Raw genomic sequence first — 21,888 nt, forward strand, 5'->3', positions numbered from 1 at the left:
CATGTCTGCTAAAATACCTGGGGGTAGGAGCGGGTGCAACCCAAAACTAGGCTAACCTTTTAGCATGGTCAACCACACCTGTGCAGACTGTCTCAGTTCAAGCGCAGCAAATGTCTGTGCCAATACCACATGGTCCGTGGCTGCAAGACCGAAACAAAGTCATAGAGCTAGGAGCTTCAACAGGAACAGGAATGTATCTAGGCAAGCAAGTAACAATGGCAGAGGGGTGAGACGTGGCATTCCAACACAATGTATAATTGCACATATTAGAGGAACAGTTCACATGTGTACCAGAGGGTTTTTCCGTGGATACCACCCAGATAAACGGGGGCCAAACCCAGACAGGGGTAGGGGCAAAGGTCGCGTTTTTGCCCTCCCGCAATCACCCTCACAGAACCTTTAAAAGAGTCGCTAAGATTCCATGCGAAACTAGCATTTCTTGCCATACCCCCAGCCACCAATGGACAGGGGGGCCAAGTCCGTGCAGCTTCCGTTAACTCCACACAAAACACAAAGTCCCCTTCAAGGAGAAGGATCTATTTCCCTCCAGATTACTACTCTGTGTGTCCAACGGCATGTACGCAGTGCCCAAGGAAACATTAGTAGAAGAGAAGCGAGGGAAAATTGGTGAGTTATGTGTCACAGGCATCGGCAGGGGAGGCACTGACAGGATCCTCCAGCGTGGCTCCGCTGCCGTCCTCGCGATCATCCATACTGTCGTCAGGAGGAGTAGCCACTGGGTCCCCATGCTGCTCTGGAGGCTGCTGCACTGTTCTAGTCAGCCGCGTGGGCACCCAGATGGGATTGTCCTGGTCCTGTGGAAAAATACAAATAGCTCCCCTGGATCTCATTAACACTGGATCCGGGCCTTTCCATAGATTAGACAACACATCTTTCCACTTCACTAATTCTTTCTGTGGCGGAGCAGGCGTGACATGCCTGTCTGCTGCCGAACGTCCCTTGACATCTAAATTTAAAAAATTTAAAGTAAAGAGAGCAAAGGAGAGGCGTCCTTTGGGTGATAGCCCTAGCTGTAGGGCATCTCCCCCTTTTTGTTTTTGTAAGTACATTTTGAGCGTGCCGTGAGCACGTTCCACGATGCCTTGTGCTTGAGGGTTGTAGGGAAGACCGGTACGGTGCTCCACACCCAAGCGAGTGCAAAACTGCTGAAAAGATTTTGAGGTATAAGCTGGGCCATTATCTGTCTTAATAACCCGGGGCTTGCCCCAGGCTGCCCAAGCTTCTAGGCAGTGAATGATAACGTAACTTGCCTTTTCTCCAGTCAGAGGCGTGGCATGAAGGACGCCTGAGCATGTGTCAACAGACACGTGAACATACTGAAGCTTCCCAAAGGATGGGATGTGAGTTACATCCATTTGCCACATATGTAGAGGACGCAAACCCCTAGGATTCACGCCCGTATGAACAACAGTGCGATAAGGAGCACAACTTGGACATTGCAGTACAATCTCACGAGCATCTGCACGCGTGATGCTGAACTTAAGTCGTAAGGTTTCAGCTGGCACATGATAAAGTTTATGAAAGTTTATGGCGGCGGCGTGGCCATCAGACACCCAGAGGGCGCGAGTGGCGCGATCTGCCATAGCATTTCCCGCAGCCATAGGTCCAGGTAACAAGGAATGAGCTCTGATATGCTGAATGGAAAATGGGTTTTTCCTATTTTGAATAGTATTCCTAATTTCTGTAAATACAGAAAAGACAGTACTCTTGGCAAGAATGTGAAAGGAGTTCTCTAACTGTTTAACTGCGTTGACCACATAAAAGGAGTCTGAGATGATGTTGATAGGTTCAGTGATGGTACTGAGAACCAGACCGACTACGGCACACTCTACTAGCTGAGGAGAAGAATAGTTAAACTGTTTTGTATACACCTTGTCCTGAATGACATAGCTCCCAATACCTGTCTTAGAGCCATCGGTATACACATTCAAGGCATCAACCAAAGGTAGCAGTGAAGTTACTCTTGGGAAAATAAGCTCGTTCCGCATTGCAAACTGCAACAAGGCATGTCTGGGATAATGGTTATCAATGCTCCCCGGGAAGGTGCATCTCAATATGGCCCATGCATCAAGAGTGGCACATAGGGTGTTTACCTGATTGGCAGTATATGGACAAATCAGGCTATCAGGGTGACGTCCAAAATGGGACACAGCCAAACTAATACCCTTTAAAGCTATCTCGGCCACACAGGTAGGATAATGGCCAATCACCTTTCCTGGAGAGGCTTGAGGATGCACCCATAAAAGTGGACCATTCTGCCAAAGCACTGCCGTAGGGAGCGTGGGAGTAGGGAGTACACAGAGGGAGAAAGGATCATGGTGTTGAATGCGCACTAGTTGCGCCTTTTGAATGGCTTCTTCTACCTTATGAAGAGCCTTTAGGGCCTCAGGAGTCAAAGTTCTAGGAGACGTGATGTGTGAGTCTCCCTCTAGAATCTGAAATAATGGCTTTAGTTCTGCTGTGGTAAGACATAGGAAAGGTCGAAGCCAATTAATATCCCCTAGCAGTTTTTGAAAATCATTTAATGTTTTTAAGGCATCTCTTCGGATGGACAGTCTTTGAGGCACAATTTTGTCAGGGAGAATACTACTACCAAGAAACGCGCCTACTTCTCCCTCTTGCACCTTTTCTGGAGCGACCAGCAAGCCTTTTTCCCTTAAGTGAGCCTGGAGAGACGCATAAGCTTGGCGAAGTACGCCATTATCACAATGACACAAGAGAATATCATCCATATAATGTATAATTTTTACCTTTGAAAACTTCTGCCTAACCGGCTGGATAGCTGAGGCCACATAAAGTTGGCACATAGTGGGACTGTTAGCCATGCCCTGAGGCAAAACCTGCCATTGATATCTTGCATCAGGCTGTTCATGGTTTATGGAAGGAAGCGTGAATGCAAATCTGCTTTTATCTTGTGGATGCAAGGGAATAGAGAAAAAACAGTCTTTAATGTCCAAGATAATTAGACTCCAATGTTTAGGCAAAGCTGAGAGAAGGGGCAGTCCTCTTTGAACAGGCCCCATAAGCTGCATCTGGGCATTAATTGCTCTAAGGTCATGCAACAGTCTCCATTTACCAGACCTTTTCTTAATCACAAAAATAGGAGTATTCCAAGGAGATTGAGAGGGTTCAAGATGCCCAAGAGTAAGCTGCTCTTGCACTAGATTATGGGCCGCAAGTAACTTTTCAAAGGGTAAAGGCCACTGAGGTACCCACACTGGCTCCTCTGTATTCCAGGGTATGGGCAGAGGATCCCCAGCGGCCCCTAAGAAAAACCCAGCTCTTGCCTAGAAGGTCGTGGCACAGGCTCTATAGGTTCAGTTCTTCCCTGCAAGTTCCTCCCAAGCCCTTTACCTGGGACACAGCCCATGCTCTTTATCAGCTTTTGACTTTGAACAGAGTAGTCATTGGACAATTTGAAGTCCAATTGCCGTAGTAAATCTCTACCCCAAAGATTCACAGGCAAAGGCAGAACATAAGGTTGAAAACTACCCTCTCTACCCTCATTATCCCTCCATTTCAGCGTCTGGGCGCTGATCACTGGAGAGGATGCATATCCCAATCCCTGCAGAGTCTGAGCTGAGGGGGCCAATGGCCACGTTTTTGGCCACCAGCGTTCAGAAATTATACTAGTGTCAGCTCCTGTATCTAGGAGGCCTGTAAATGTCTTTCCTTGTATGGTTAAGTCCATAGTAGGACGTTCATCTAAATTCAATGACAAATATGCACAGTTTCCTCCAGAGGAGCCAAAACCTTTTTCTCCTCTGATTTTTTGTTTACTAAGGAATAAAGAATGGAGGCTAGGTAAAATTAGCAACTGTGCTATCCGGTCTCCTGGATATATGGAAACTATGCCTCTAGTGGAAGAGCAAAGAATTTTTACTTGCCCTTCAAAATCTGAATCAATAACTCCTGGGTGAATTATCAATCCCTGTAGAGTTGATGAAGACCTGCCGAGGATGAGTCCTACCGTATTATTAGGTAACGGTCCCTTAAAATCAGATGGGACCGGTTGGCACCCCATGAGGGGGGTTAATACTGTTGTGGTGGTGGCACAGAGGTCCAATCCTGCAGAACCTTTAGTGGCTCTCCTTGGCTCCCCGGAGGCGCTAGGAGCGACCTCTCCTGGGTATTCCCCTGCATGGCCCCATATATTTGCGGGCCCTGGGGTCGGGGGCCCCACCATCCGTTTTTTTGCTTAGGTACAGGCTTTTCATTTCGATCCCGAACTATGGGATTTCCATCCTTATCCTTCATCGAGCGACATTCAGAAGCCCAATGTCGCCCCTTGCCACAGGTAGGGCAGATGCCTGGCTGTTTGTTAGAGGAGCTCCCTTGCTTAGGAGGTGCTCTACATTGCCTTTTAAGGTGCCCAGGTTTGCCACAATTGTAGCAATTGCGTTCCTGCTTTGCTTGAGCTGTTAAAACAGCGGCCGCCAGGCCACTATTGGTCAGGGGACCCCCTATCTCTCTGCATGCTTTTAGCCAGGCATTAAGGCCTTTATTCTTCCAAGGGGCAATTGCATTACGGCATTCCGTAGTGCACTGCTCAAAGGCAAGCTGCTCAATGAGCGGCATGGCTGTGTCTAGATCCCCAAATACCCTTCCTGCTGCCTCTACTAGCCTAGCTACAAAGTCTGAGAATGGTTCAGCAGGGGCCTGGATAATTTTTGTCAAGTTACCCCTGACCTCCCCACGATTGGGCAAGCTCTTCCACGCCTTAATGGCTATGGAGTTGATCTGGGCATATACCTCCTCTGGGTAGGCGACCTGATTGTTGACCCACTGCCCCTGCCCTGTGAGCATGTCAAAATTCCATGCTGGTTGCCCACGCTGGGCGTTTCTCCGGGATTGCTCCATGCACTCTTCCTGGTTAATGGACTTCCAATCTAAATACTGACCTGTAGTCAGTACTGCCTTGACGAGCTGACTCCAATCTCTGGGCGTCATTGCTGAATTGCCCAGTCTCTCTACCAAAGATAAGGTGTAGGAGGCCCCATGTCCCCAGTTTCGGACAGCCTCCGCCAGCTCTTTTAATTGCTTGGCGTTTACTGGCTCCCAGCCCCTTTGATTATCATTCTCAAAGACAGGAAAGGTAAGAAACAGCTCTTTTTGCTCTTCAGGGTGAATGAATGAAGCACCCTGCAGTGCGCCTCTCTGCCTGGGGCCAACGCTTATTTCCTCATAAGGCGGGGCAGACGGAGATAGGCGATACCGCTCATAACCTGCCGCTTCCTGAAAAACCGGTTCCTCTTTCTTTTCTAGTTCCTCATCTGACTCTGGGCTATTTTCACAGTCTGCCTCAGAGTCAGCAGTGTCAGATAAGTGAAGATTGTCAAAATCTGATAAGGGGTCACAATTAGGCAGATCGGGCTGCGCTTTCCCTCCCTGCATTTTCTTTTCAAGCGCTTTACACTTCCTTTTTTTAGCTCTATATTTCTTTTTCCACCTTTTACCGCGGTCCTTCCCTTACTGCTTCTCTCTGAGCTTGCGTCTTGCAAGTCACTCAGTGCACTTTGGCTAGCTGCTACGCGCGGGCCTGAAGTCTCATCATACAGGCATTTTATGATAATAGGCCACAAAAAGGGCCGCAGCAGAATATTACCCATTTTTTGGAAGCAGGGGAGTTTTGGCCGTCCCACACGTCAGTTCTGAACTCACCTCTGTCGAGGTCGTCTCCGCTGGTGCTTCAAAGTTGCACGAGGTCCCGGGTTTCGGCACCACTTGTCGCGCCCGCCTCGCCAGCAAGGAGGACGCGGCAAGTGGAGTTCTTCTGACCGTGCTTTAATGGGGTTCCCTTTAAACTTGCATGATGAGGAAGACCCAGCCCGGCAGCGCGCAGGCCGCTATATACCCCAGAAGTACAACCCCTAAGCTGTGATAGGCCGCTCAACTGTCGAGCCCCCAAAGCATTAGCCCATATCAGGACCCTTTGTTTGCATTCTCGCGCCACAGGGCAACCGACAATTGTGCCTGCGCTGAACTTGTTAGCTGCTCTAGGCAAAGCCGGAAACAGGCGCCATCTTGCAATGGCGTTAACACCGCGCCCCACAATTCTAAGAATTGGGCCACTGGGAGCTCCAAAGCCAAAAAACATGAACATCAGCCTCTTTCATTTCCCTATTTTGGTTGTAGTCTCTCACCAAAGAACAAGGTCTTATGTGAAATAAGATGGCTGATGGGGCAAACCAAAGAGATTTCAGAGAAAGTAATACAAACACCTAAATCAATATCCTACATGTCATTTCAACAGATGGGTCTTCTGCATACCAAGCACCCAGACGAGTATCTGACCCACAAGAAATGAATGAATGAATCAATCAATGAATGAATAAGTGGACCCTGTTTATGAATAATATAGTTCTTTTTTATGCTGAAATGCAATAAATCATCTAATATCTAAATATATTAGTTTATTTTAAAATAGCAATTACAATTTGATTTATAATGCTTATGACATTTTGGAAACCCTAAAGTACATAAATTAGGAAGTAAATTCACCTATAATCCTGCCACTCAGAAATCATTGTTAACATTTTATATGCCTACATAAACATATATATTAAAATAAAAAATCCTAAGGTAAATTATACTATATTGCATTTACATAGCCAGAAAATCACCTGTCCTCCATGGATACTATGGCCTTTTATTGAAAATATAACTTTGCTTGTTTGCTGTTTCAGTTCAATTTCTAAGTCCTGTAGGACTAGTCAGCTTTTGCCACAATACTGCTGCATAACAGCCAACCATCATTTTTTAAAATTTTTTATTTCAGCATATTATGGGGGTACAAATGTTTAGGTTATGTGTATTGCCCTTGCCCCACCTGAGTCAGAGCTTCAGGTGTGTCCAACCCCTAGATGGTGTCCATCACACTAATTATATATGTACATACCCATCCCCTTTTCCCCACTCCCATCTGCCCAACACCCAATGAATGTTATTACTGTATGTGCACTTAAATGTTGATCAGTTAATACCACTTTGATGGTGAGTACATGGGGTGCTTGTTTTTCCATTCTTGGGATACTTCACTTAATAGAATGGGTTCTCATTCACATGCTTACAGGGACAGGTCTACTAGTCACAACTGCACATGGGGACCTGACTCCTGGCTGCAGATTTGGTCAGATGCGTCCCACATGTCTCTATATCTCAAGCCTTTACTTGCTTCATGTCCACTAATATCTCATTGGCCAAAACCACTGACACAGCCAAGCCCAACATCAATAGGGCAAAGAGAGAAACAGTTGTCCCTTGGTATACTCGAAGGATAGGTTCCAGGACTGCCTGTGTTTACCCAAATCCATGCAGACTCAAGTCCTAGAGTCAGAACCTGCATATAGGAAAAGTTGGTGCTCCAACTAAAGTGGGTGCTCCTACTAAAATTTTACATCCCAAGAATACTGTATCTTTGATTTGTCCGTTTTTGGTTGAAAAAAATCTGCATATAAGTGGACCTTCCAAGTTCAAACCTGTGTTGGAGGGAACCACTGCCAGCACAGAATCCTTTACCCAGCCAAAATAGCTTTCAAAAAATGGAAGGTGGAATAAAGACCTTTCTTAGACACACAAAAGACAAAATAGTTTATCATCACCAGACCAGCCAGCATGACATGAAATGTTAAAGGTAATCCTTCAAGCAGAAGGAAAATAATACCAGAGGTAAATCTGGATCTACACAAAGAAATGAAGTGCAGTGGAGATGGTAATTATGTGGGTAAATATAAAGTTTTCTTCTTGCTACTTAAATCTCTTTAAAAGATAATCAACTTTTTAAAGCAAAAATAAAACAATGTATTGTATACTTGGAAACTAAATGTAAATAAAACGCATGTAGAAATTAAAAAAAAGTCAACTGTACTCTACTTTTGGGGAGATTAACTGTAATTTACATGGAAAAGGCAGTCACGTGGAAGTCACATGGAAAATGATACAGGGAGAAGAAAATATTGGGAATAATAATCCAGTCTACACCAGGCCTAAACACTCTTACTTACAGTTGGCTCTCCAAATCTGAGGGTTCTGCATGAGTGGATTCAACCAACTGGATCATAAACATTTGGGGGGAAAAATAATAATACAAATAAAATAGTGTAGCAAATATTTATATAACATTTACATTGTAATAGGTCTTATAAATTATCTAGAGATGATTTAAAGTATACAGGAGGATGTGTGTAGGTTATATTAAACTATGCCATTTTATATCAGGGACTTCAACTTCCCAGATTTTAGTATCTTTGGAAGATCCTGAAATCAATCCCCCAAAGACAAAAGAACAACTGTATTTCATTGTATTAATAGTTAGGTCTAGAGTAATCATTGATTTGTTAAAATGCTTCATGGTAAACAACAAATTATAATACTTAGCATGGGCTTGGAAGACATTCTGATTACACTAAAGACTATAATTTCTCTTAAGAAAATAAAGTACAAATCTTCCACAGTCTATACTTAATGTGATGCATTCATTCTCATTTATATACTTTTTCATTCCTTTGATTGGAATGCTCCATTGACCTTTTTTGTTTCCATGTGTGTCACTTAATTTAGGAGCCACCTTTTTCCAGACGTTAGTAGGGCTGAAAAGGAATAGCTCTCTCCCATTTCTATTAAATATATCTGAAATCTTTCTATCATGACTCTTAGGGAAAATCAATGTTTTAATGTTAAAATTCCCCTTATATGTCTAATACATATCTAATATTTCTTATTAAAATACAATGGTCCCCCCCTTATCCATGGTTTCTTTAGTTTCAGTTACTCATGAGGTAAACCGAGGTCTGAAAATAGATGAGTACAGTACAACATAATGAGAGAGAGACCACATTCACATCTTTTATTACAGCATATTGTTATAATTCTATTTTATAATTATTTCTTACTATGCCTAATTTACAAACTGAACTTTATCATAGGTATATATGTATAGGGAAAATATATAGTTTATGTGTAGGGTTCAGTACTCGCCATGGTTTCAGGCATTTGTTGTGAGTCTTGGAACATATCCCTCATCTCTACCAATAAAGGGAACTACTGTATCCCTACATTTCATTATAGACTTTTTCTCTTAAGCATATAATGTAAAATTAAAATTTTTCTTTTATATTCTTTAACAGATTAAAAGCCTATGTCCCCGTAATATCAAATACTTTTAACATATGCTTTTATAAAGTGAATAATAGCCCTGTTGTCGTATTACCTAATAATGTTAATCGTGTCATATCGTTTTAGAATTTGGAGGTTATCTTTTTCCCCTCTAAGTCTGCCCAAACAATCGTATAAACCAAACAATTTCTTGCAACAATGACATAACTATCATCACAATTGATCCTTTCAGCTCTTTTCCAAGTGCAGTAACTAGGTGTTTTGATTTATGTCACATATGCAGGTGGTTTCATTTTCCTGTTTCTATCCAGGATGATGTGTGTACAGAGCCCCAGTGAGCACGTGCTCTTGGAGACTAAATTACTTCTTGATAAAGTGGAGATGAGAAGGAGCACTCATTCATGCTGCTGGGAGAGCACTATTTAATAGTGAGCTCCTCAACCAGGGGCTATGTGACCCCAACCTGGAGTGGATTTGGGAAGTGAGGTGATTATATTTAGTTGTCACAATAACTGGAGTCTGCCACTGGCATTTTAATCCTGGGGGTCAGAAATGGTAACTTCTTATGTACAGAAATCATCCCACACTACAAAGAAGTATCCAAACCAAAATGCCAATTGTGCCCTGTGTTGAAATACTGATTTGGTGGAGTGTAGCCTATGTTCGTCAAGATATTTAGTTGCAAACAACAGAACCAGCGTTAGCTAGTTTCAGTGGGAAAGGAACTTATTAAAGAATACTTGGTAGCTCGCAGAATCTCCAGAGGGCCCAGAGAATCAGGCCACATGGCTAAGCAGGAACGATGACCCATCACACCGCCAGCTGCTTTGGGGGAGCCCTGTTGCCACTCCCCTCTGCCAACTTGTCCTACCTACACAGAGTGTGTGACACCCTAGATAGGGCCTTTGCCCACTACTGCTTCTGAGGGCTGGGTATCTCTCCACCATCCTCACCAGAATGAATGGATTCCATGCAGGGTTTCTCTCTTGCTTGGTGGAGCCCAGGTCACATGTCTGAACCCTAGTGACATAGAAAACTGAGACGGTGAGTTCCTGCCCTCCATCCTGGGGAAGCAGGACTCACAAGGTCAGAAACTATGCAAACATAGGAAAGGTATTCAGAAGATGCCAGGCATTCACTTAAGTATGACAAATGTCCACCAAATCACCAAAAGCCCTTGTCACATGCCTCTCCCCACAGGCACTTTACCAAGCATGGAGCTGGTAAAAATATCTTCTAAATTTGTCTTCCAGAATCTTAAAAAGATATACTTAGTTTCTCCCCACTGTTGCATATTCATGCCATTTTCTCTACCTCAATTAGCATATCAGATATTTTTTGGATTGGTGCATATGTATCATTTTCACTGCTTTCCTCAGCAATGTAATTCCTTTCCAGCTGTAAACTCCTACTTCTTTGCCCTCTCAACTCATACAACTTTATATATCCCATGAGTGTTTTCAAAAAACAATGTTTTGAAATTGTGGGTAAGATAACATATGTGCCTTAAAAAAAAAATCAGTGAAGAAACTACAGCATACTTTGGTTCAAAGATATTGCTATGGTGACATTGTGCCCAAGTGGTCTTTGGCAGGAATTGGTAGAGAATAATTTGAAATGTTGCACTAATTTGCTGTATTTTTACCTAAGAAGCAGCACTGCATATACCATACAGCTGCTTAAGTAGGCAGGACTTTGTCACTTTTCAAAGATGGGGCAAAAGACGTACCACATATATAGGGCAGTGTCACATGATAGGAGCTTTTCAGAAATAATTTGGACCATTAAAGGGAAAGCAACATAGGTTTACTGGAAACAATGAATCAATTTCTCAGTTTCATTGTTCCTTTGACGTTATAACAGAACTTCATGGTCTTCTGATAGGTGACTAATGATGGAATACATAGAGGAATAAATACTGCAGTTTACATTTTAAAATCATCTCAAATTGCCTTAATTTATCACTTACATTTAATGGATTCTAATAAGTAGTTTTGAGCAGATTACACTGGAGATGATAATAGCACCTTCCTTCAAAAGCTTTCAAATTACCTTATACACAAGCCTATTATCCCCAAAACCGTGATCCAGGGAACAAAGTGTTGTAGCTAGTATCACAATTTTAAATTCACCAACTCCAAGTGAAGTACTCGAATGTTCATTTTTACTGTGGATAAAATAATCTCAGGGTGTGTCTTATTAGCATGTATGCTGCTATCAAATTCACATAGAGACCTGGAAACTACTTTTTATAAATACACTGAGTTTATTTTTATATAAATTCTATGTACTTGGAAAAATTGGAATTCAGGAATGCATCTGTAATTTACTTAAAAATAAAATTATAGGTGAGAGTTGAAAGTGTTGGAAAACAATGATTATCCATTCATCAATTTATGTTTGGAGAATACTATGTTTGTTGTCTTTGCTTGTATAATGAAATAAATTTTTTGTTACATAATATGGTAGCTGGTTTATGCATCTGTGATTGAACACAGAGGTGCAAACATATCTTTTTGGTCATATGCCTGAAATGACATCTAGCATATGAAATCAAACTGCTTTAATTTACCTCCTTATGGGAACATCTGGTTTCTAGAATGAGAAGTGACACATTTGGGATTTTGGAATGAACAATTTGAATTTTAAAATCTGAAAAATTAAGATTTTTTTAACTTAAATTTTAATTAAAATTAAAATTTACTAGATATATTAGTAATTATAACTACTATAATATTTACTAGTATATTAAAGGCCTATAGTTAGCACTAAGAAGTAAATTAATATAATATTAAAATATATTAAATAAAATAACTTAAGATTCTATAAATGAGACCAAGTTCAAAGCTGACAGAATCTTGTCCTGCTGTTGAAAATACTACTTTTTGACATCCTTTAAAATATTGATATAGGATCTACTATTTTTCCAGTCACTCATCCCCCAAACTGTTGGAATGTGTTTAAAAATGTGCATATGTGCCACTGGGCCTCCTTACATGAAATTGACAACCCACACAAGCAAACTGGAACATAAAGGACTCCCGTTGCCAACTGATGGAAGAGTGGGGCCCCAAAAAGAAGGCTGCACACAGTGGTAGCTGAGATGGTGGCATTAGCATGAATACCATGGCAGTATAGTCACAAAGAACACTGCTATAGCGTCCTTAGAAATCACCTAGCCAAACTCTCAAATTACAGATTGGGAAGTGTGATACTCAGAAAAATGAATCAGTTTGCTCAAGATCACATGTTAGTAAGTGCAAGTCTAAAAGACATAGTCTGTCTCCTGGCCTAAGCCAGCCACTCTGTCACCAACCATGCAGTCTCCCTGTCAGAAGACAAGGGTATACAACATACAGTATCAACTTAGGACAACTCACTCTGGCTATGTGACCCAACAAGCAATTATTCTGTAACTCTGATTAACAAGAATAAAGTCATTTTGAACATTGCAGATCTTAAACTTAGATTTTTACAAATTAATGTCTTTAAAAAAAAGAAAATAAGGACAACTTATACTTTCCATTGTTTTCATAGACCTGCTTAAATGGATATTTCATTGATAAAGATTAGAATCCTTAATCCCTAAATTAAATATCTGGGTTTTTGTGGGTTTTTTTCCCCAGCTCCATCACATCAGCTGATCACTCTTATATGCTCATAGAAATTAAGGCTGCAAAGGATCTGACTTATTCAAAAGAAAGTGACTTTCCCTTTGGTACACATCCTTAATTTGTGAAATATATTGTACTTGGTGGAGAGAGGAAGTGTTACATTGTGGAAAGAGTGTTGGCTTTGAAGTAGAACAGATCCAAATTTAAATTTAGTCCAAACTTTTATTAGTTTTATGACCTTGGGCCATTTAACCATATATGGCCCCAATTTCCTAATCTGAAAAAACACTAATTACTTCCTAACAGGTTCACTGAAGGGAAGAAATTTAATCATGTGCTAAAATCACCTGGCACACAGCCTGGGACCTAGCAGGTATTTAACAATGGAAATTATGATTCCCAAATAAAGTAACAATAAGACATGTAACCCCAAATTGAAAAAAGTATATTAGCCTTTCAAATTATTCAGATGGATTGGGAATAGCTCCCTGAGGATAAGATATTTATAGATATGAAGAAAAGTGCTCTCTCTGAAAATACTATTAACTTAGATTATGGGATGTGGCACACTGACATAGAGCCCTGGGTTATAGTTAGGTCCAGTTCCCTAATAGCCATGGCCTTTGGATAAAGCATTCCACCTCTTGGAGTCTGTTTGCTTGTTGGAAAAACAAGGCAAGACCAAAAATACTTCTGTTCCCTACCTTAAGGATTTATTAATAAGGAAGGCATCTACAAACAATAAAACCCTTCTGTTGAAGGGGGTTTTGTGGCAAGCAGCTCCCAGGTTTCTGCACATGAGTGGATCTACTATTTTCATCTTTGTTATTGATGCCACTTCAGTGACAGACACATTCTTGGCTGTTTGTTATTTAAATTTTTTTTGAATGTAAAGTTCTATTGTGAATTCTCTGTGAAGCTGACTGATTTAAAATGATTTAAAAGTCTAAAGTTGAAGGTGCTTTGACAACTGTGCTATCCTAGCATGAAGGACAGGTGAAGAAACGCTGAAACTATCAGAGCTCCTGTCCATGACTTCATTACACAAACACAGATCCAATAACTTCCAAGAGGAAAAAAAAAATGAGGAAAGGCAACAAGGGAAAACAATACATTTATTAAGAGGCATGAAAATGCATAAACTCATTTATAAATAAATGCAGTATAATTTGCCCAGTGAAAAAATAGCTAAAATCCATGAGTAAACTGGATTTTATATTTGAAATGATTACATATTTGATCTTCAATAACTTCCCCCTCCATCATGATCTATTGGTAGCAGCAATTTTACAATGACTATAGAAAAAGCTGTTAACAATAATCATCATAATTGGGGAATTTTTTCAAGAGTGCTCTTTAAAAATAAACCAGTGCAAACAAATTCAAATTACAAGGGATATATGATAAAACCTGGAGCTCATCTTCAAAAAAGTAGAAAATAAAAATCCCAAACATTTATTCATTAAGAAATGAAAAAGCAAACTACATTTTGATCTGTGAAAAATAATATATGGATATTATAAAACATTCCTAACCAATGATTGCAATAATTACATTTATAAATGTTCATTCAAGTACTAATGTTCAATAAACATTCAAATTTTCATTAAAAGTAACACTAGATGTAGACGGGCCTGAACAGTGCTGTTTTTAACAACAATCATGTTAACAGGAAGCAAATGACCCTTAAATACTGTTGTTGGCTTTTTTGTCTGCAAATGATTTTTTTCACAGTCTATATTTTTATCTGCAAGGACCCAAGAAACATCTCACAAAACAGCTAATTAAGAAGTCATTTCTATAAAACAACTATCAATATAACAGAAACAGACATTCTTACAACACAAGTTTAGATCAGAAAGTAATAGGGCTGAATCAGTTTTCTTTGGCAAGAAATTAATTCCTTACCAAATGTTGGTTTGCTGTTGTGTAGACACTGTCAGAATGCTTCTTTGGTATTTACCAAAGAGTTATTTAATAAGCTGAAAAGATTTCACAAACTGTTGCCATAATAGCAATGTAGAGCTTATGTCAAAGTCATGCCAGAATCAACATCATTTGCCTGATTACTGTTGTTAATCAGTCTTCCTTCAAATAGCTCCCTCCTAATTTTGTCCTGAGTCTCAGGCTTTAATAAAAGTTCCTTTATCTGTTTCACTTTGGACTTCAGAGCCATCCTTTCTTGATGCAGTGCTTCATTAATTAAGTCTTGAATTCCAATAGGTTTCTTGCCTAAGAAAAAAAAATTATATAATACATTTAAAGTACAAATGCCAATGAAAAACATTAACTATGGCACACTGACATATCAAAATTAAGGTTAAAAAAAACCTTTAAAATGTTGCCCACACTTTATAGAAAAGGTTGCATTTCACCAAAAATATATCATTTACATGAGACATAATTTACTATAAATAAAGATCACTGCATACCAAGAGCACATTTAGGACACACATGAAACATGGACTAGTACAGATGATCATTTCAACAGTGATTATTTTAAACTTAGCACTTGATAGCTGTGTGTGAGAGTTTTGGCCTCAGATAAAGTAGTCAAATGCCCTGCTAGTCAGGATAAATGGCAGTATTCTGTTTATGGCAAGGCCTCTTCCATGGCCCTGTGTCCAGGAGGCAAAACCCAAGTTCCCTTCTTCTCCCTTGTGCCTGGCAGAGCGGAAGTGAAACTTGGGACATTCTTCTTTCATAGAGTAATTTCCTCTGCCAGTCCCAGCACTCCCTTCCTCTTCCGTCGTGTTTCAGAAATGCAAACACATCAATCACAAAAATATTAGGCAATCTCCACGGACTGGACGAGAGAAACTTGGCAGATGGCGAGTCAGTCTCTAGACTCAGCAGAGGGGAGCAGGGATGCTTTCCACGGAGCGGCAGGAGCCTGGTTCTGGTTCAGGACTCATTTCCTGTTGTTCTCACTGTCATTGCCATTCCGATCAGCCTCCTCGGTTTTCACAGAGTTCCCCTCCCCTGGCTTGTTTTTATTCTGTGTCTCATCCAGATACTGCTGGACAGCCTTGAGCACTGCGTTCTCCACCAGCCTCTTACTGAGCCTTACCAGTTCCGCGTCATCGGGCTCCCCTCCGCTCTTTTCACCTACATTCCACAACAGAGAAGAGAAGTCACTGAGATCACACTGCCACAGACACTCAGCATGCAGGGGGCGGCTAGTTCCATTAGCTTAAAAAGAGCAAGTGTCCTTCAACTTAGTAAATTGGATCTATAAATCCAAGAATAGTAGGTGGCTTTTCATTTGGTATTTGCAGAATTGGGAGCCTGCCTATTGCTGAAGCCTTCAGATTGAAAAAGTAGTTCATGAGTCCCAATCTAGAAATGCTCTACCTACCAATGCTGCAAGCTTGCCATTTATGCTTGGAAGTTTTGTTCTCTCATTCAAGGCTAATTGCTACTGTAACGTCCATGTGCCCACTACCTGGAGCATCAGACGTGTGAACTCACCAAGTACATCTACCTCTGCTTCTCCTTCTACAATGCCAAATAGCAGGTGGTCAAGATTTCCTACCATTTCATGACTTCAGATTGCTAATTTTAAAATGTTTGGCCTATAGATTGGTTGTTAATAAAGTCTCGGCATTCCCACGATGACAAAAGCAGTTACTACTGCTAGGAACAGGTTTAAAATAAGCTTGTAAGACTAATATTCTTTTTAGTCTCAGTGCTATTGCTACAATTTAAGAAAGAGGAAATTCTCCAAAGAACAGTTTGGGTTATGATGGTAAATTACTAGATGTTAATATTTTATGGCATTTTGCTTCCTCATGAGTGATGATCCTGGTCTAATCACTCCATCTTTCATTCTACTGTAAAAGAGCTGATTCCCATCTATTCTCACGCTACACATTTCCCAGTCACTCCCTTCCTTGTCTCCCTTAGCTGGAGAAAGGAACTAAGGGGCCCTTTTCCCATGTCCATTCAGCACTCTCCTTCCACTGAGCTGTGGACCCAGAAGGCAGATGGTTGGAGGCAAAGAAGTCACCAGAATGCCCACACATTAAGATCAGCTCCGTTCTGGAAGATCACCCAAGGGCTCCAGAAGGCAAAGCCACTGTGGCACTTGCATCTTTCAGTCTGGGACAGGTAGATACAAAGTGTGTGCCCTGGAAAATGGACATTATTTTTTATCCTCATATGTAACAGGGATTGGAGAACAGAATCAGCTATGCCAAGGCGGAAAACCTGGCCCCCAACCCTTCAGTGCCCACTGCTCATATGTGACACACATCCAGGACCAATTCCACTTACAACCACCCCCATCATTCCTAGTGACATCCGAAGCAGAAAATGGGGTGAGACCCATCTAGAGAGGATAACCGTAGGAAACCTTAGCAGCTGCCTTCCCCTCAGAGGAGGCAATATGGCACCTCAGACCAAAAGTCCAGGATAGAACATTTGCAGTGCAAAATATGTTTAGAATTGAGTACACTTCAACTCAGTGATAACAATATAGAACTTACTAAACATAGGATAGTATTAAAAGAGATTCACTACTGATACCATTTTTGGGGGCAAGTTAACAGTATATATATTACTAAGAATGAATGCGTATACTCCCTAATATTTAAAGGACTTTTATCTCGATCTTACAATAGTGTTTCTACTGTATAGATGGCATCTCCAAATGCATAACCTGGAACTATTTGTACAATGGCTCTTCAAATTTAAAAGGGAAACTCAAACTGCAAATTAATACTTTTTAAGCACCTTCACAACACTGTAAATGACTCTCTGCATCTGCCACCCCAGTCATGCTCTGCCACAAGGCCAGAGACTGCATATCTGGGGGCTGTTTCTGAACCTATCAGCTTTCTCACTGGTAAGGTAACAGGGTTGTATTTGAGTCCAATTAATAACTCAATCTCCCAGATCCCTCCTAGGTCTAATATTTCATACTTCTGTGATTTCTATCAGTCCACATCAAGTGTCCCTATTACTTTAAACATTAAGAGACCTAAAACACAAAAATATTCCCACAGAAAGCTAATTCCTCCTCCTGACTATCCTATGTTTGTTTATGTATTTACTATTCAAGTCAATCATGCTCAAAACAAGACTGTCACCATGTTTGACGCTTTCCTTTCCCTCATCAACCCACTTAGTTACCAAGCCTTGTCAACGTGCACTTCAGTTTCCTCCTCCTTCAGTGCATCTGGTCTAACACCTCTAGATTAATATTTCTAAAACATCCCTTTCACTCTCTACAAGGAAACCTAAACCTGTCTTCCAACACTTTCTAAAATTTGCCTTTCCAGCTGGATCTCCCACTATTGCCATGTGACTGTCAGCCTCTGACATCTCCTCGGGAGCCTGCACACCATTCCCTAGATCTAGACAGCCCTCCCTCTCTCTCTGCAATTAAAATCCCACCTAGTGCATGAAGCCTTCCCTGACTAGCCCAGCTGGAAGTGCAGGAGCCTTCATTGTATTCTGGCAACTTTAACTGCATGGCCATTTGGCCATTCATTCAACAAGTGTGCACTGAGGATCTATATGCCTGGAACTCTTCCAGCCTTACAACAATACAGCAGTGAGCAAAGCAACATCCCACTGGCTTTCTATTCTTAATTCCTTTACAAATTATGAGCATTGTGTATTAATGTATTTATTCAACACTACTGATTCATTATCTGCTCTGCTATTAATAAAAACAGTCATGAGTGCAGAAAGTACATCTTAGGTTTCTCAGTTATCTCCCCTTCTGCTAACATATGGCATAGTTCATGGACTTAATAAATATTTCTAAGTGAAGAGAATAGTTGATTGAAGTCCTTAAAGGCAGTAACAACCTTTTTATTTATTTATTTATTTTTATTTTATTTATTTATTTTTTGAGACAGAGTCTCACTTTTTTGCCCAGGCTAGAGTGAGTGCCATTGCATCAGCCTAGCTCACAGCAACCTCAAACTCCTGGGCTCAAGCAATCCTCCTGTCTCAGCCTCCCAAGTAGCTGAGACTATAGGCATGTGCCACCATGCCTGGCTAATTTTTTCTATATGTATTAGTTGGCCAATTAATTTCTTTCTATTTATAGTAGAGACGGGGTCTTGCTCTTGCTCAGGTTGGTTTCGAACTCCTGAGCTCAAACAATCTGCCCACCTCGGCCTCCCAGAGAGCTAGGATTACAGGAGCACTGCGCCTGGCCAGTAATAACCTTTTTAAATGTTTCTATCTTCCTACAAGGAGAGTATACCATGGCCAGAAATTTAAATTTAATATTAAATGTAAATGTTTAATATTAATGAAACAAGAGCAGAGAATCCCAAAATAATTTAAATATCCATGTAAAAAATACACATCTACTTTGCTTGATGAACCTAGTCAATAAGACAAAATATTAACTATATTAACTACCTACAATAGTTAACCAATCAGAAAAATAAATCTAATGTGTCGTCCAGATCTATCCTGGACTCCAGCCTCCCTTATGATTTCTTCAAAGTATCCTCCAGTGAGCAACATTAGTCTAGGAACAAGCCCATAGGAAAGCTTATCACAGAGCCCTGCAAAAATATAGCAACTAAAAAAATGTGTATCTTGATTCCAGATCTTATTTGTGTTCCAACTTTTAGCAGACTTAATTCAATTTAATGAAAAAGAGGCATTTATGATTAAAGTTACAGCGTATTTTTCTTCTGCCCACTACTAGAATAAGGTTGTATCTCTCAGAAGGATGACTCTCAGAAGGATGTCTCCAATTTTAACTGTATCCTGGTTAACAATGACAGTTCAAAATGCCATTGCAACATAAACCATTTTTTGAAATTCCAACAAAATATTCCCAATGTAAATAACAAACTCATGATAGAAATGTTCTTTCTTGGTCTGCAGCCATACTACCCTGAACGTGCCCAACCTCATCTGAAGCTAAGCAGAGTGGGGCCTGGTTAGTACTTAGATGGGAAAAATTCTTGGTCTTTCTTGGTCTACCTGGGTTACCTAATATCATACCTACATAAAATGACAGATTAAACGTTGTCTTTGACACCATTATTTTAGAAATACCCCCAGAATAACCTTGATCAAATTCTGAGAATAGTAAAAATATAAAAGGTAATGAAAAATCTTTTAAGCCCATCCCAAATACAGTAGTGTCCCTAAAAGAAGATTTAAGAAATTTTTCAACAAACTTCAAGTAAGCAATTCTATCCTCTGTAGAAGTTGTAGCATCATGAACCCAGGATTTGTACCTGTGATTCTGTTTTTGTTTATAGTACCTGAGATACCTGATACCAACCCAGCACAGGGACAATTTATTTTTGTAGTCATAAAAATGAAAATAAACTCCTGTGTGGTAGCAAGAATGTTTTACACCTGTTAGGATAATTGAAGGTCAACGTTAATGTGGCTCACCTGGTCTTATTGAGTGAGTTGACAATAACTTAACTGATGTCATATGAAGGGCTCCAAAAACCAACACCCCACATCTACTGCCAATATCTGGGAACTTGTTTGTTCTGACAAAAATAAGTCCCACTAAATTTTCTGAAGAGGAAAATGAAGAAAATCTTCATCACAATATGATGTAAGATGAAGGGAGACAGTGAAACCACATTAAAATTAAAAAAAATTCAAACATTAAACATGAAGGCATTGAAAGAACTGAGGGAGGGGCAAGATGGCAGACTCGAGAGGATGCAAATTGCAGGTGGCTGCCCACCTATTGATGGGCCTTCTTGAAAAGAGCATTGTGAATCATCAGAGAAGCATGGGGTACAGAGTGAAGGTGATGCGGCGATTCATTCTGCAAGACTGGAAGGTACACATGGGGAAGGACAAGGAGAGAGAATCCTGGGGCTCCATGTTCTCCACAAGGCCACTGCAACCTGAGCTTTGTGGGGGGCAGAGAGGACACTACTACAAACTTCCAGACTGATCACGGAGCTGCTTGGAATCTGTGTAGTGACACTGCACTAAAGAGTGGGCACAGCAGGGACCTGGTAGTTTCCATTGCGGGGTCACTGCTGCTGACACCATTCTGACCTCTCAGGTCCAGGGCACCTGGTCTACATAGGGCTCAGCTTTGTGGCAGTCCCCTCCGTGTGGCCCTGGCCAGGCTGGGAGGAAGCAGGGAGAGCACAGCACACACCTTCACACACACCATGACTGGGAGCCAAGCACCTCTCCCGCACAGGAGATTTGAGCAGATGGACTCCACTGATACCACCTGAGAAGCCCTGCAGCGACTGCCTCCACGGGACCTGGGCAGGGGGAGAGCCCTGGCTGCCCAGCATCCCGGACCTGTTGCCCCAACCTCACAACCCTCATGCTGCTATCCAGCCCTGCAGCTCTGCCTGCACAGTTCCCATGCCACTGCCCAGCCCTGCAGCTCTGACCCTGAGGCTCCGGCTGGCCCCTGTAGCTTCAGCTTTGAGATTCCCTGGCTGCTGCCAGGCCCCAAGGCCCCACCCCCAGGGTTCTAGCAATAACCACCAAGTCTGAGGGCCCTGCCCCTGAGGATTTAGAACTGATGCCAGGCCCCACAGCTTCACTGCCAAGGCCCCAGCACTGCAGCCGGAACTCACCCCCATGGCTCCCACTGGACACCTGGCAGGAACTACCCCTGCAGTGTAGTGTTCCACTAAGGACCCCCACTAACCTCCAGCCACCATTGCACCTGGGTCCAGTTGGAATGAACACACCCAGCCCTGACACCTATGATCACAGCCTAGATAGCCTCACCCAGCTACCACTGTCACCACCATGTGGAGATACAGGCAAAGCAATCTCTTGCAATGTTGTCTTCCGTGCACAGGGATTCACCCAGCACCCAACCTAAGCTTCCAACAGCAGCCTGGGTAACCACCCACCGCTCTGCACAAAGATCATCCAACACAGGTTTAGACTGTGACAATCACACGGGAAACGGGACAACACAGAAGAGCTGCAATGCAGGCTCTCAGTATATCCGCCCCTCCCCTGCATGTTCAGTCTTCCAGAGTAGGTCACAAAAGTGCCATCTAGGGACCTCTCCTTCTCATCAAGTGGGAGAGTTCCCAGCAAAGAAAAACAGGTTTTTGCAGGGTACCTATCAGCCCGGAGCTGGGAGAAGAGGATTCAGATGAAAAGAAACCCCCCCCACACACACACACACAATCCAGCAACATGAAGA

At 41.7% G+C, this 21,888-nt stretch overlaps 2 protein-coding genes across 6 annotated transcripts in view; both read right to left on the reverse strand.

Annotated features, from left to right (window-relative positions):
* Nucleotides 1–736: 736 nt before the first annotated feature.
* LOC142870934 (endogenous retrovirus group K member 5 Gag polyprotein-like) lies at nucleotides 737–6,060 on the reverse strand. Its single transcript, XM_076002940.1, has 2 exons — nucleotides 2,772–6,060; nucleotides 737–815 (listed from the first exon to the last, which is right to left on the reverse strand). The coding sequence occupies exon 1, from the start codon at nucleotides 5,413–5,415 to the stop codon at nucleotides 4,054–4,056; it is 1,362 nt and encodes a 453-aa protein (XP_075859055.1). The 5' UTR covers nucleotides 5,416–6,060; the 3' UTR covers nucleotides 737–815; nucleotides 2,772–4,053.
* Nucleotides 6,061–13,847: 7,787 nt separating this feature from the next.
* Nucleotides 13,848–21,888, reverse strand: part of AKAP7 (A-kinase anchoring protein 7) — a 127,208-nt gene continuing 119,167 nt past the window's right edge. For 3 of the 5 annotated variants that reach the window (XM_020287202.2, XM_012736617.2, XM_076002941.1), the window contains one exon: nucleotides 13,848–15,857. In XM_020287202.2, the coding sequence (XP_020142791.1) occupies nucleotides 15,661–15,857 (197 nt within the window). In that variant the 3' untranslated portion in view covers nucleotides 13,848–15,660. The remainder of the gene's footprint in view (nucleotides 15,858–21,888) is intronic. The other 2 variants (XM_020287201.2, XM_020287200.2) reach the window with 2 other exon arrangements.

The sequence above is a fragment of the Microcebus murinus genome, chromosome 5 (genome assembly GCF_040939455.1).
Source record: "Microcebus murinus isolate Inina chromosome 5, M.murinus_Inina_mat1.0, whole genome shotgun sequence".
NCBI classification, from domain to species: domain Eukaryota; kingdom Metazoa; phylum Chordata; class Mammalia; order Primates; family Cheirogaleidae; genus Microcebus; species Microcebus murinus.

Coding starts and splice junctions, on each gene's coding strand:
- LOC142870934 (XM_076002940.1), bottom strand. CDS start 5,415: ATGCAGGGAGGGAAAGCGCAGCCCGATCTGCCTAATTGTGACCCCTTA.